The following is a 16,596-nucleotide window of genomic DNA, read 5'->3' on the forward strand; positions in this document are numbered from 1 at the left end:
ATGCTATTTCTCCTTTCCCTCAGTGTCTCAGTTTAAAATGGTGAATTACTCTTATGATGAAGACCTTGAAGAGCTGTGTCCAGTCTGTGGAGACAAAGTGTCTGGGTACCATTATGGACTTCTCACCTGTGAAAGCTGCAAGGTTCTGTACTAATTACTCCATAAAAACACAAGTACAGCAAAAATGTTTCAAATATAAGCAGGGAAAAAATGATAATTAAATAAACCAGATGTATGATATTTTGGGTTATTTTTGATATATTTCTTAATACATTCACATAAAATAATTAATCTCCAAAAAGCTTTAGGATGTAGAAGTCTCTTTGAGAGGCATCTGAATAAATGCAAATAACTTGGACTGTTTTGCATTGTAGTTTTGTCATTTTTTTTTAGTGTTTTGCGGTCGTGATATAGTACTAGAGCAACTTTCATTGCTAACTGTGCTAAATATTGGTTTTAGTTGATTTATTTTTGTTCTTATGGAGGATAAAAGAGGAAGATTATCCTTAATGCAGATCAGCTTTGCAAAATCTAATGCAGCTTTCTTAAGATTTTTATTTTCATCCTTGCAATGTAATTTTCTGCCATTATAATGATCATGCACTTTTTTTCATGCAAACTGTAACTGTAAGAGTTCACTTGACAAAGTCAAGTAACCAATTAGCATATAGAAAGATGAATATACCTGTGTTGGTCTGTTGTGCTGTAAGGTTTAAATAACTGTGAATTTATGACAGGTCAGATTTTTCGTGCAAATTTTTTAAGGTTTTTTACCATTATTTAACCAGTGCACTGTAAGTGAAGCTCCTTTGCCAGATAATGCCATTTAAAACAGTTGCATGGGAAAATTAACTTAGCTTACTATATTTTCATTTAAAAAATAATCAATGAGAAGTGAATGATAAGCACTTACTATGCCTCCAGCATGCCCCACTGGGATGTAAAATAGCCAGAGGTACTCTGTACTTCTCTTATCTTTGCAACAGTGTTCCTACTTATTTAACATAAAACTACTTTAAAAAGGAGACTTTAGTAATTCTGCAATGATTAAAGAATACAAAAGAAAGCGGTCAGTGTCACTATTCCTGCCACCGGTGCTAGAAGCACAGAAGGCTACAGGCTCCTTAAAATCTCTCCAAGCTTTGACATGAAGTCTATAAAACATAGCACTAACACAAGAAAATCTCCTCTGGAATCTGGTGGCTTTCTCCTGGGTTCAGCTGATTAATTTAAAGTAAACTATGTAACTTTGTAAGTGCTTGAAGGGCATCTGAAAATTATCTTACAATGATTTCCATAACATGCTGAATGAAACACATGTTCAAGTAATACAGGCTAATTTTTGTGTCTATCATACAGGGGTTCTTTAAACGAACAGTCCAGAATAACAAAAGGTACACATGTATAGAAAATCAGAATTGCCAGATTGACAAAACACAGCGAAAACGATGTCCTTACTGTCGATTTCAAAAATGTCTAAGTGTTGGAATGAAATTGGAAGGTAAGAGCTATAGTCTTGCTGATGTCTTCAACTATACTATGAAATTATAAGATGTTAATGCATTGTATTTTATATTTAAAAGTCATATAGTTATGGCTTTGAAATTATAATAAAAGGTTGCTTTGTATGGACAGTGAAATTTTTGCTTTATAAAAAATATCTAGTAAGTAAATGGTAGATCACTACCATTTGGGAACTGTTTAGTCAAAACCATAATCCATTTTGTCGTATGAGTATATAGTTTGATATTTCAGGTTTTTAAAGTTTATGAATTATGGATGCAGATTGAAGAGTTTCGAAGCTTTTAAAAATAATTAATTTAGATTAAACATAAAATTTATAACAAGTGTCCGGAGTAGAAAAAAAATTATTAATTTGCTGTGGAGAGTGGTCTGATTTTATTTGTATTTTATCTAGGGTCAGGTTGTCTTGGTTTTTTTACATATGTTCTTCTGACAGCAAGGCAGAACATGAAACAGATAAAATAAGAGTTTTTCTCACACTGTCTTGCCTTTGAGATTAAGGAACCAAATAATCTCTAAAGTTGTGCCCTATATTTTTTGTGTTGCTACACCTGCGAGGCTATTGTTATCGAAAGAGGATAAGGCATTTTGAAGTACACTTTTTGACTCATTTCACCTTCTCATCTATAGAGAACAATGAAACGTGTACAATACCCTTTGAGATAACAGAATTCAAAAACATCATCAATTTGAATTTGTGAATCATACATGGTTCATTCTAACTTTGATATATAAAATATTAAAATTCAGATTTCAGAGCAGATGACATGTTTCCTTCACCAAGGAGAAGCTCCTAAATTCCTTATTGTTACCACTGTATGAAATGACATTTACCCAAGATGCTCTACCAGAAAAAATCAGGCCAAAGAGGAAAACCATAAGCCACAAAGGGAACCAGAAAGGATAAGAGCCGGTCACCAGGCTCTGGCAAAGGGAAGCTGTTGGTATAACTGAAGATAAACAGAAAAGTCAGCCTCCTGCAGTTTGATTGATTCAATAGAGTAGTATTTGCCCACAAGACTGAGCTAGCACTGACACACTGCACTAAACATCCTGAGTCATTGCATGCGCTTCCAAATTCAAATAGTACAATTACAAGACATGTGGAATCCTTTCTTTCATTGTTGGCATTAAGAAGGATAAAATACATTTGTCTACTCCTACTTTTAACTCTTCTCCCTTGCTGACAGTGATACAAGACCAAATTTTGTCTTCTGTCATTACACAAAACTCACCTTAAATTCAAGTAGGGTTTATACAAAAGCACTGGCTAATCCAATTTGGCTCACAGTTTTTAATTGCAGAGTACCTGTGAGGATACTGTGTATACAGGTTTAAAATTAAATACATTTACTAGTGATATAATTAATTTCATGCATTTTGCTTAAAGTCAACCTTTGGCAGTAATATTGGCATCTCATTTTTCCTCCAAATTCAAGCAAAACACCTGTAGTTTTAAAGGTACTGCAGAAAATGTACTTTGGCTTCCTTATGTACACATCCATACAAACTTCTTTTCCCTTGTTTAGAAAAATTGATAGAACATGTATTCTCTTAATTGTAAATACTTGTGACATTTATATGTGTGTTTCCCTGATAGTGATATATATAGCCTTAAAAGTCTAGTTCATAAATTACCATGGACCAAAAAAATCATTAAACGTTAAAGTCCTTATGATAAGGTACAGTATTATGCGTATCTAGCATTCATAATAAATTTTTAATGTGCTACTAATCCCTAAGATAAAAAGCTCAAGAACTTAACCTCCAGCAATCTCAGCAGCCTCAATGTGTCACCAGGCTGTCAAAGGTTCCTCTTTCAATCTAATTGCCGTTGGGCAAGGTGGGCTTGGTGAAAGCTCCTCACTAGTCCATTACATATATCCCATGGTGACAGACGCTGCGGTGACAGAGACCACCAGTATGACTCCCAAGGCAGCTGTTGAGTAGGATTTGTTTTAATTATTTCTAATTCCAGAGATATTATAAGCCAGAACAATGTCAATAGTTTCTGTTTCACTTCTATCTTCCACGTAGAAGACAGCAAGCTGACAGCTTTCTCTCTGCACATTCCGACTGCAGCTAAACATTTCCATAGAGCTCAGCTAACTAGAAATCTCAGTTTTACACCAACCTGGACAGAATCATCAAAAGGAAATGCTTCCTTTTTGCCAAGAGAAATGTATTCCTCTTTGTGACTACTGAACATTTCACAATTTACATTTCAGATGTTTTGCTGCGGTGGAAGGCAGTAATGGAATGATTATAATGAGACAATGTGGTCTGCTGGATACGTCTCAGACAAATTCTGGACTTCAGCCCTTGTTTCTTAATGACATAGTAGCTTGATATAAACCCAAATGTACATTGAGATTTCCACATGATCCCATAGCAGGTGTGAAATTCCTGTAGCCATCCATTGTGTTTGTCCCTGTGTCCTAATCAGTGTACAGAGAAGTCCTTCTTTGTTAGTAATATATGCATGTGGCATTTAAATCACTAGGAAAAAGTGACATTTGCTAAGTCAAAATAAATCCTTTTCCTTAGGAATAAAAGTGCAATTCTGAATTTGGAAAAATAAAAGTTACATTCTTACATTTCTGCTCTTTCCTAATATGTGTTTAATTAAGAATGTCAATTCCAAGTGTTAGTAATGATTTACTTCCTCCTTTCCCCTGACAGCTGTGCGAGCTGACCGAATGCGTGGCGGTCGAAACAAGTTTGGACCAATGTACAAGAGAGACAGGGCATTGAAGCAGCAGAAGAAAGCTCTTATCCGAGCAAATGGACTGAAACTGGAAGCCATGACTCAGGTGATCCAAGCAATGCCAACCGACCTGACAATATCTTCTGCAATCCAGAACATCCATTCAGCTTCTAAAGGCCTACCTCTGAACCATACTGCCTTGCCTCCTACAGACTATGACAGGAGTCCCTTTGTGACCTCTCCCATCAGCATGACAATGCCACCCCATGGCAGTTTGCAAGGCTACCAAACCTATGGCCACTTTCCAAGCCGTGCTATCAAGTCCGAGTACCCTGACCCTTACACTAGCTCACCAGAGTCAATAATGGGCTACTCATACATGGATACTTATCAAACAAGCTCACCAGCAAGTATCCCACATCTGATATTGGAACTCCTGAAATGTGAGCCTGATGAGCCGCAAGTCCAAGCTAAAATCATGGCATATCTGCAGCAAGAGCAAGCCAACAGAAGCAAACATGAGAAGCTCAACACATTTGGGCTTATGTGTAAAATGGCTGACCAAACCCTCTTCTCCATTGTTGAGTGGGCTAGGAGTAGCATCTTCTTTAGAGAACTTAAGGTAGGTAACAATTTTATATTATATTGTCATTCAGTCAAGAAAAAAATACTATTTCTTAAAATCCTGTACTTCAAGCAGGAAAGTGTGGGTTTTGTTTTCTTCCCCCACCCCAAGCATCTCATCCTTTATTTATTTGGCTTTAAGTAGGCAGACTATTAAAAGGAGAAACTTGCTGCTTCCACCTGAGTCTGTAATTAGCTGTAGCAAAGAGATTCAACGTTCAGCTCAGCTTTTCTGTACTTCAGTATCTATCACAACTATTCTTGAAATCTATAGGGCCTCACATAATTCCACTCCTTACCTGTCAGCATTGCTCACTGTCCAGCTTGTACTCAGGGTTGTAAGCACACCTGTGACACCATTCCACATTCATTTATGTAATTATTTCATTACCTCATTTAACATATGGAGGAATGCCATTTCTGTCCATCTCCATTCACACTTTAGTCCATATTTGGAATATTCAGTTTCTCAATGGGATATTATTTTATGCATTCCTGCATGTCTAATTAACTGTGCAGGCTGAAATCTAAGCAGGATATATATGGAACAGAAAGCAAGGAAGAAGTAGATATCTCAAGGACTTCTTTGGTTCTCATCACCACTGATACATGAGGGATTCTTTTAGTCTGGGCTGCTACTATGACTTCTAGGCTCTTATTTTTGCTGGAGCACCCAGGAAATCCTCATGCACAGCTTTCCAGTGGACAGAAATTCCCCTATTTATATTTTTCAGATTTATTGTTAAAGCAGCTTTGTGGTCTGTTATGAGCAGGTCTGAAATTTCAAGTCTGAAATTTTAAGCCAGAAATTTGAGATCAGACAATATATATAAACTACACTTTTTAACCCCTGTCTTGACATAGAAATCAGCTCTGGAAAGAATAATCTTCAGTCTCCAAAAAATCCTCAGGATGGTGAACTCAACTCACATCTGAATTTCCCTGTTCAATTCCCTGCTAAATTTTTAAGTTACTGTGTGTGTCTGCTACAGAGAGATGTTTTTTCCATGAGTATTTGCTACAGAAATCTGTAAAGTTTTCTGTGACTGCCTGTAATTTCTGACGACTTTCAAGATAAAGAAAATAACTCAGCTTCCAAACATAACAATTACTGTAGGATTTCACTGAGAATTGAATCTACATGAGTTAGGAGCACAAAAGGGAGATCCATTGAAAAGTTCCACTCAGAGAGTTTGCCACAACAGTGTGTCTCTCATGACCATAAGGACATGGACACATGACATAAAGCCAGATTACAAGAAAAGCTGGATATGCTGAATCTGCAACTCCAGATTTTCTCTTTTTTTTTTTTTTTTTGTGAGAATGATTGCAGGAATCATTGAAAGCCCAGTCTATTCAAAGAGAAAGAAGAGAGGAAGTTTACTCAGAGAGGAAAACCAAAATGCATTAAAGAGAGGAAAAGACTGTCACATGTTTGCTATCTCAGTTGTATACAATTTTGTAGTCAGCTATAAAGCCGCACTACTTATTTTAAATAATTTAAAAATTGAGATTGAGAACATGTTGTATTTCCAATAGACTATGTGGCAAATGTCTGAGACCAGATCTTTCTATCCATACACTGGGGAGTACTTTAGTCTAAAGTACTCTAGAGTTAAAAATCACTGTCTTGCATATATGTTTCAGTGTACAAATTTTTAAGTTACAATCTGCCCTAAAATTCCATTTATGATTAAAGTGACAAATTTTATAAGTATTTAACATGCTACACTGGGAACAGCTTTAAAGATGGCCTTCACCTCCAACTTCAGCCTGGATTATATTCTTCAACCAGCCTATGTTTACAAGTATGGACACAAAAGATGCAGAAATTTGTTTATGAAAATGCTGACCAACTTCTCCTGGTCCTAGATGTATTACACATTACCATGTATACACAGGCTTCTGGAAATACACATATTCCAAAAATTTGCTACATAGTCTTTGGCTCACAAACTGATTTTCACACATTTGTAGAAGGCATTGCTTTCACCTTAGTGTTTGTACCCTTTGTATCCTGGAAGCTTTGAGATCAGACAGTTTCACAGCTTCTGACATGCCCAGACTATTTTTTTTCAGCTGGACAAGATCAACAAAATTGCACAGCATTCATCAACCATAACAACTCATTCAGAAATCCATCGACATCCAAAATTTAGGGACCAGATTATACACAATGCTAAGAACTTAAAGCTTTTCAATTTCAAGAGCAGGTTTAGATCCTACTTTTTAACAGTACTGCGTAACAACAACTCTCTTTTCAGTTGAGAGGACAAGAACAATATTAAACAAAAGATTTCCAAACCTTTCCTTAATGCAGCTCTCTTCTATCCATCCACAATTTCAGGTTCTTCTGATCAAGGTAGCAGAAGCAGCTATTAAAAATTGCTCCACAGGACAAGAATAGCTGTGGAAGAGTGTAAAAAAAAAAAGCTACTTAAGAATATGGCATATTTTAAATTCAGAGGAAGGGGAGGTAATTGTGATAAAGATGCAATTAGATTTTCAGAACAGCTAACTTAGTTCCCTATCCACACCTGAGAAGTATGTATTTGCTCAAAAAGATATTTTATTCTTATTCTTACCTGTCTAAACAACTGAATATTGAGATGTATTTCAGATAAGGCAGGTGCATTAGCAGATCTCTGGAACTAAAATTTTAAATTAGTCTAATAATTAAACAGTACAAAATTATAAATTTGGTTTGTATGCAATTATCTTGGCTTTGTCATGGTGAACAATGCCTTGCACAACTGGCTGTAAGTTACTAGACAGCATATTTGCAATTACTTGCTGTATCTTTTCACTTCATTCTAAATTTTGTCTTACGCTCTCATATTTTAATTAATATAAAGGAGCAATCATTTTCCTTTCTGCTAAATGTAGAGATTTGTAGTTAGCAGAATTCAGGGGGAAGATAAGATAAAAAGTGCTGTCCCAATCCATCAGTGGTTTAGGCCGCATTTACTGGAGAGTTAATAACAAAAACCCACCACTGAGCTACAGCTTTTAAGTTTCCCTTATTTCTTTCCTTTTGACTGCAGATTTGGTTTTTTTTAAAGAAATCTCAAATGGGGGGGGGGGGGGGGGAACTGTTTTAAAACTCCATTTTTCTGAAGCTTTTACCAGTTTAAGCTTATCACAGTCTTCTCACTTGTTGTTCTACAAATTTTCATCACCTGTTTTGGAATACGTTGCACATTTAACTACGTAAAAGGGAAAATTATTGATTGCATAGAATTAACCACAGCATGCACTGCATTTGAATATGAACTGTGTATGGATTTGGGTATGTCATTTAAGGGCAGTTTTTGCACTTGCTGAGGAGCAGATCCTCTCATTTTCATGTAGGATATCAGAAACTAACGAAAAAATTAAAGAAGCCAACCAGTCAGGTTTAATAATAATGTCAGAGTAAGATCCAAAGCAGCCAATTGCAATCCAGGAAATTTGAATTTAACACCTGCTAAAATCTCAAATACTCCCTATATGTCTTGTGGAGTCAGAATACTTTGTAAGGAATAATTAAGCCATAAATTCTGGGGGCTGATGTTACATATTATTTTTCTATTCATAATGAGATATTTTTCTCTTTGGTTCTTTATACACAGATGAAATAATACAGAGGCAACATCCTAAGAGACTCAGGATAATTAATAGTAATTAATAGTAATAGTAATAGTAATAGTAATAGTAATAGTAATAGTAATAGTAATAGTAAAGACCTTTGTTTGCTATTCTGGAGTTGTTGAAAGCTCAGTAAATATAAAAGTAAGATATATCCATCTTATCCTCAGCTAAGAAAACTCAGGAATGCCCTGGGGATGCTAGATTTGTTGCCAGCTATCTTAGTCAGGTGAAAGGTCATTGTAAAAAGCTAAAAAGAAAATATTGCAAGAGCTTCTAGAGTCCAAAGGCTGCCTGGCCCCAGGGAAGGATGCAGGGAGCTTCTCTGGACTGGACTTTCCTCATCAGCCCACATCAGTATAATTCAAAGACTGCTTCCAGAGCTAACTATTCCTGAACCCATAAAAGAAAGCTGTCTCTGCCTGGAGCAGGAGAATACAGGACCTGCATTGTAGAACAGTCCTCAGGATACTTTCTTCTGGCTGAGGATCAGAAAAAAATCAACTAAATGGTAACAGTTACAAAAAAGGCACTAAAAGAATGGTGACTCACAAAAAAAACCTACCTTTCCTTATTTGTCTATTTTAGTGGGGATGTCATAGGTCAAAGTACCATGTGAGCATAAACCTTGTAGTGAATGATTGCAGGAAGAACTAGTGCACTTCATGGTAAAGAAGCTCATCCTACAATTATTCACTGAGTTTGCAAATTTAGACCATTCATTGATGTCGGGCTGTATCAGTCCCAAGCCAGATTTCTTGCTGTAAGTATAAATTTGCTCATACTTACATTAGCATTAGCTGTGGCCTTCAAAGAAACTGTGGTCTAATCAGCTATCTCCAAAGGGCCCTGTCTATAGAACTTGCATTGTACATGGCATCACAGATATTTTGGCAGCTCATAAACTAACAAAGGCCTAGCTTTTCATTACATATTCCCCAGAAGTGCAACTATATTGTCAGAGTTTCAACTTATTTCTGTAAGTGTGAACTTAATGTGAATAGGATTAATAGAACTCCTGGAGGCTCTTAATTTTGTTTGTGAGATCAATTCAGATAGATGTAATAATGTAATACTCTATATATCAGCTTTAATTTCAAATTTCAGTCCACATGTAGTTGAATATCAAGAAAAACATTGAAAATAAGGAATTACAGTAAAGAAGTCCAGATATTACATGGGATTAGCACAGAACAGCAAAAAAATAGTTTTGGGTTTTGCTTTTTTTTTTTTTTTTTTTGAGAAAAAAAAGATCAGCAGTGAAATGCCTTAAAAATTTTCAGGATGATGAAAGGTTGATATATTATTAAGACTTAAATAATCAAGTGCAATTTGATAACTTGAAGTGCTTTTGGACTTTGTAGTGTGTGTTTATCAGGACAGGAAATGCAAATCACATAGCTGATGAAATAAAATTTGTGCAGTGCTCTTTCAGTCAGGGAAGCTGCCAGAAACTGAGGAGCAGGTCTACACTTGGTATCAGTAATCAGATTAGTTAATATGTTGTCATGCGTAACTGCTGATTTTTAGTCTGGCTTCAGTGTATCTGGATCTAAGAAAAATATTCCCCAAACATTTAAAAATGTGGAGGAACACATTGTTAGAATAAACTTCGTGATGATCTTTTGGCTCTTCTCTGGACTAAACAGTGAATAAACATTTTATACAGCATACAGGCATGGGATTTTGCAGCTTTTTCTAAACGGTTTGATTCGTGCTGTCATGTTGTTTAGGCATAAAGAGAAAGATGTCATTCTCTTGTGCTCTTCCATGTCAGGGCTGGTACTCTAGTTTCATTCTGGTGTAGGATGTTATCACCCCTGATAGCAGGAGACTGAGTTTAGTCTCTCTGGATTTAGTAACTTTCTGTCTAATACCCAGTTAAGCATTGTGCTGTGACTAAGAACCATGTTCCACGTTGGTGTTTTTTGGAAGCACTTCCACTTCTGCACCTCAGTGCACCTGTCCCCAGCAGTTCACCAGCAAAGTTGCCCAGGTTGCCCTGAACAGCCCTGGTGCAGTAACAAAATTTTGTTACTTTGAGAGAAAATTTGAGCCAGTAACAATTCAAAAAGCTGCCAGGCCCTAGAGATGAGCCTGACTTATGGATGCAAGGAATTACATAGCTACAGCCACTCCTGCTACAAGTCCTGAAGCAGACACTGAGTTAATACGAATTTGAGGTATTGGTTACACAAAACAGAAGTTTAATATTACAGTTTAATTGTTTTCCTTCAAAACATAAGCTTCCAATATAAGTTTGACAGTTGCCAGCAGTGACAAAGAAAGATTACTTGGGTGTGTTAGCAAATGTATATCACATTGCTGTAGGGCGAGATGAAAAACCAGCACTCTTTAGATCTTGCATCCTGAGTAGTCCAAAGGGATGTTAAAGTTAACTCCAACAATAACTGCTGTACTAAGAAACTGAACAGGGACTGCTTAGCCATGTTGACAGTCTGTTGTATTTTTAGACAATTTTTAGTAGTTACTTTCTGCTGTGAAGGTCCGGTCATTTTGCCAAATGATGGAGAGCTTTACACACTGAAAATTAAAACAACTCCAGTCTCTTGGAAACATCAGATACATTGCCTGATTTCACTAAGTAAAGTCACATTTTTATTGTCAGAATGACATATCTTCACTTGCAAAGATCTCCAGTCTTTCCAAGTTTTTGCCCCCCCCAAAAAAATCCCCAAAAGAACTGTTTTTCCATCTGCAAATTATGACATTTTGTATAACCAGGCTGTAAATCTTACTGCAGGAAGAGAACTTGTTTCATTCTGATCCAGAGTTTTTGTATATTGCCGGTATGACTCAGAACCAGCACTTATATACAGCACCTGTATCATATTTCTGTTCTATGGGATGGCTCCCAGTTACACTGGAAGTTTGCTTCTATACATTTATCAAGGGTGGTCAGGTTTAAGGACATTCTTCTGTTAACCTGTGGCTTTTAGGATCACCTGATGTAAGGATGAAATCCCAGCCATACTGAAGTCACTTACAGACTTCCTATTAAGCCCTGCTGAAGCTGCATTATATAAATGGATGTTTTTCTATACTGCCATATGAAAGCCTTGTAGAAGTACAACATCTGAACAAAACACAGAAAGAAGAGTGAGAAACTGTGTACCTCCTCACCATGAATGTTACTGGTGCTGCCTCTAGTAGCACCACAAATATGTTTTCCACAACACTCAGTCATCATACTCATTCTTAGAGAGAAGACCTAAAGCTGAGAGCTTTCAAGCTGTGCTACAAACCATAGGATCACTCAGAACAGGTTGGACATGCACTTACACAGCTTTATTAGCACAGGAACATCCTAAAGGACTCAAGTACTTTCCATTCCAGCACAGTTTTATTCAGAGCTAATGTCAGCTAAATCACATCACACCATCTTAGCCCGTTCCAAAATGGATTTAAACATTTGCTTTCCACGTGCCACAGAAACCGCAGCACCATCGCCTCAGCCTCACGGAGGGGCAGAGGCCGCCATCCCCCCAAGACTATCCCACTCCACCTTCCTCCCAGAGAGCCTTGGGAGCCCCAGGGACATGGCAGGATCGGAAGGGACGAGACAAGGACACGTACCGGCCGTGAGGGAGCACAGGGCCTCAGCTGGAGTGTGAATGGCGCAGGGGGTGAGGCCCAGGTGGGGCCGTGAGGGGTGTTGGGGCTGGCAGGTGAGGTGAGGGGCAGTGCCCATCACACATAACATGGCAGAAAAGCTGAAAGAAGCGGCTAACTCGAGGCATGGCTCTGCTCCTCTGAGGCTGCCTCTGGGCTCAGTGCAGGGGTCAGGGCAGGTGGCCTGAGGTCCGGCCACAGCTGAGGGCTCCAGGACAGGGCAGGGCAGGGCAGGGCAGGGCAGGGCAGGACAGGAGAGGGCAGGGCAGGGCAGGGCAGGGCAGGGCAGGGCAGAATAGAGCAGGGCAGGGCAGGACAGGGCAAGGCAGGGCAGGGCAAGGCAGGACAGGACAGGGCAGGGCAGGGCAGAGCGTGTGGTGGGTCCGGGCCCAGCCTCGAGGGGCTGAGGGACTCCAGAGGCCCTCTCAGGGCAAGGGACCGCTCCCTGCCCCGCGTCCCCCCCGAGTGGCTGCGGCTGGCTGCGTGCTCTTGGGCAGCCCAGCCGGGGCTGCTGTGTGCCACGGGGACAGGGACAGGTGTCACAGCCCGGGACTCCGCGCCGGGAGCCGCCCTTACCTCAGCCTGACCGCCGGAGTGCCCAGGGACGGAGGAAGGTGAACCTTTCTGGAAGGCGAATCACCAGACAGTTTTGCTCTAATATTTCCCCAAATCCATCTGCTTTCTATAAAGTTGAAAGGCGCCCACTATTTTTTTTTCCCCTAAAATGTTCCCTGTTTGTTATTTTGAAATAGGGACTGAAAGTTGTTGCTACTGGCAGCACTAAAGGCACATTTTCGGTGCAACCGCAGAAGAAACAAAAGGGCAGATTTAAGAAGGAATGAAGAAAAACTAAGAAAGCGATGGAATACAGTGCAGGTGGAAAAGTGAAGATGTAATTTTATGTAGATGTTCTCAAGTGTCTTTTTTACACTTCTATAACCTGTGGAGCTTCAGTTATAGGTGGTCAGGAGATCATCAGGGTAGTCTGGGGGAAAAAAAATTAACACTGTGTCTTGGAAACACCCCACTCATTAAAGCAAACATTACTGTCAGAAAAGGATAAAATTGTAAAATAAAGTACCAAGTAACCATACTGCAGTGAAAAAAGAAATTTCATTTTGTCTGATTCTGGACTTTTCTGTCATACTCATCACTTGGAGAGGGAAAGAAACTAAAATCTGTTTTCGGAAAGTCAGAAATAGAAAAATGCTTTTTACATCTAAATACAGCTCTTGCATTTGTTGAAAGAAAAGTTACTTTGATATTTGTTGCTAAATAAAATCTTGGATCAAGTAAAATTAATTTTAAAAAATTAGTTAAGGCAACAATAAACACAGGAAATATACATGAATAAAGTGTTCTAAAAGTCAGGCAACTCTTTTAAGACTATAAATATCACCTAAGCAAGGCCACTATAATTAGCAAAGGGTGAACAAAAGAAGACATCCAGAAATAGATGGGGAGGGGGGAGAGGCTGGAGGGTGAAATGTCTTGGTTAACCTTATTTGAGTGTTCTTTCCATAGCATAGGAAATGGTTCCAGCTAGCTCATGAGTTCTGTTGGTATTAACTGATTTTAAAAGGACATTTCCATGTTGTCTCTATGCCAAGGAAATTCTTTTACTGGTGTGTTTGCTGAGTACAGGAAATATCACCCTGACTAAGTGACACTGAATGTGAGGAAGAATTGTCTCTTCATCCTGGTGTTACGGTCAACACCATCTCTTTGTTTCATCTGGATACCTTTTGGTATTTATTGGGGAGTACTTACTGCAGTCTCCTGGCTTGTCCTGAGTAATGAGCACAGTGGTGGTGCTGAGTCATAATCCCTCACCACTCAAGAAGCAGCTTTCTGCACCTCTTAGGCAACTGATTAGTCTGAGGGATGATCCAGCACTTTAGGGGAGGAAGAGACTGGGCTGTCTAGTAGCATGTTGATCTGTTTCATCCCTCTTCAAGGTATGGGCAGAAAAGACTAACAGTGACAGGAACCTTCCTTGTCTCCATGCTATGACCAGAATTTGCTGTGCAAGGAAATAAATATGTACCTATAACTGCTTGCTCTCCTAAACAGAAAGCTGAAAAAAATCAACCTTGACCAAGTTAAGACCTTGAATACTGTAATTCCATTTTCACTCATAGCATTTGCCAGTTTTCTGGGTTTCTTTTCTGTAAAGTTGCCTGTGTCAAATATTTAAGTTTCATTTGCTACGTTACTTCTAAATGCCTTATTTGTTATCTACTTTATCTTCCTTTCCTTTCTCTTTTTTGTGAATTGTGCTAGTGCCACAGCTGCTACATAGTCAGCAGTAATAGCAATTATTTGTGGCTTTGGGCTCCACTGACCTTTTCCTTCAATCAGTCAGTGGTTTCAGTGACAAGCCCTCAAAGTCTTCATGCACCCTTTTTTGGAAAAGGTGGAAATATTTAAGGAAAAGATTCAGTGTGGGGGGGGTCGTACAGGCCAGCAGTCACCATACTGATGTTTCTCGAGCTCAGTAAAAATCACAATAAAACCACAAAGTTATTTAATCCTAAGTATTAACTTTCCTTCATGTAACAGCAAAAAATATGTTGAAAGAATAGCAGGTAACAATTGCCCAAAGTTGCTGTTTCTGTTCCCATTTGTCTGTGCACTGGTTTAGGGCAATAACAATCCTGTCCTTAGAATTGTGGGAGATGGTAGGGATGTAGTAGACTGGCTGCTAGGAGACATGAGACTAAATTAAGTCGTGGTGCAAATAACGCAGTGTGCAACTGGAAGTAAAAACTAATGTGTAGGTCCTACGCAGGTCACTGTGGCATAAAATAGTTTCAGTTTCATTTTTGACAACTCTACAGTCACTTAAGTACCTTTTATCTACACATGGAGACAAGAGCAGGACACAGAAAGCCAGCTGCTCTCAAACAAATACTACTGAGTATTGTTTGGGTTAGTACATATCATACCCATGAAAAGCAAGAGCAGGCAATTTTCTGCATCTAAGGCCAAGATGTGGATTGTCCTAACACTGCTTGGAATATTTGCCCTATTGCTAAGATTCTACCTAGACTTTCAAGTCTTTGAGAAATCCAAAATCGCTGTAAGGAGCAACACTTCCTTTCTGATGCAGGACTTGGAAAATAATGGTCCTTGCTTATAGTATACAGTGAATAAACAAGAATATCAACAACAGAACAATACTAACAACCTCAGGTAGAAAGAAACACATGGTAATTGCTTTACATGGTCCATGGTTTGGACCCATCGTTCACAAGATAAATTCTCATTTGGCAAGTGTGGTCAAGGACAATGCTGTTTCCTGACTAGGAATGAACTTTCAGGGAGAGTGTTCCCAGTAGGAAGGGTTAGACCTCAAAGCCAGTATTTACATTAGTAGCTCATTTGGTAACGTTGAACCACATTTATTTTTAATTTGCATGCCTCTCCTTTAAGTCATACCCTTCTCCTCTTGACTTCAGTGGGAGCTCCACATGTTTTGCCTTTTGATTCCGCTGCATGCTGGCAACTCTAATTAGTGTTAACAGGAGTTCAGTGGAGTTTCTTGCTCTGCTTTCTCTGTAAAAGAGTTTACAAATTGGGAGTTGGAGCTTTATCAAACTGGTACGTAGTACCTATCAACAATGTATCTTTTCTTTTTTTTCCCATCAAAGTGGAACTTAACCTTTTTCTAACAATGGTGGTATAACTATGAGGAAAATGACATTGATCATTCTAGCAAGCTCCCCTTAGTTTTCAAAAAATTGCCTAGTATTGTCTTTGATTTTTTTTAACAGCAGTAATTTCAGCTAGTTAACACAGCCTTACTGTTTCAATTGCTATCATCCTAACTTGGTGCAGTAAACACGAGTTAGAACAGCTCAGTTCTCTGGGGCTAGAGCCTGCAATTCAAACTAAACCTCAGTCTGCTCTGCCCCATAGAAACTGCTTTGAATTCCAGAGGTATTGTGTATAGGGACACTATACTACATATTGAGCAAGACTGGGAGAATCTGGTCCTTTTTTGCAATGCTGCTGGTTTTATTGAGAAGAAACACCCCCACCAAACCCTCATCATCAAACATCGCATCTTGAAAACAGAAATACTGTTCCATTTTGAGATTTTAATTTCAGACTTTCATACCCATGTGTATGGACAGACACAATGAACAAGAGCCACTTTTCTCCTTCTTCATAAGAACCATTACATGTGCGTTTCTGTGCTCACATAATCCTCCTTCCAATATTTCAAAAGACACAGAACTTCCCAGCATGATGATAAAGTTTTCCTGTGTTCCAATAATAAAAGTTGAATGTACCAGTAATTTCCAGTTCCTCTGTGGTTGGGCAGCCTGTGAAGACTAAATCAGAAGTAGCCAACCTGCAATATCAGTGTGGGAGTCGGAAACAGATGTTCACAGGACAATACAATTTGTTGTCCCTGTCGATACTATATGGCACTTTTCCCAACAGAAATTGTCTGTAGCTGAAAAGGAATGTAA

The 16,596-nt window shown here is 38.6% G+C and overlaps 1 protein-coding gene across 1 annotated transcript in view; it reads left to right on the forward strand.

Annotated features, from left to right (window-relative positions):
* The window catches only part of NR5A2 (nuclear receptor subfamily 5 group A member 2), an 85,192-nt gene that overhangs the window by 12,286 nt on the left and 56,310 nt on the right, over nucleotides 1-16,596 (forward strand). The window contains exons 3-5 of the mRNA XM_062497457.1: nucleotides 24-142; nucleotides 1,360-1,501; nucleotides 4,207-4,853. Coding sequence (XP_062353441.1) covers nucleotides 24-142; nucleotides 1,360-1,501; nucleotides 4,207-4,853 — 908 coding nt within the window. The remainder of the gene's footprint in view (nucleotides 1-23; nucleotides 143-1,359; nucleotides 1,502-4,206; nucleotides 4,854-16,596) is intronic.

This window comes from Cinclus cinclus, chromosome 8 (assembly GCF_963662255.1).
Source record: "Cinclus cinclus chromosome 8, bCinCin1.1, whole genome shotgun sequence".
Taxonomy (NCBI): Eukaryota; Metazoa; Chordata; class Aves; order Passeriformes; family Cinclidae; genus Cinclus; species Cinclus cinclus.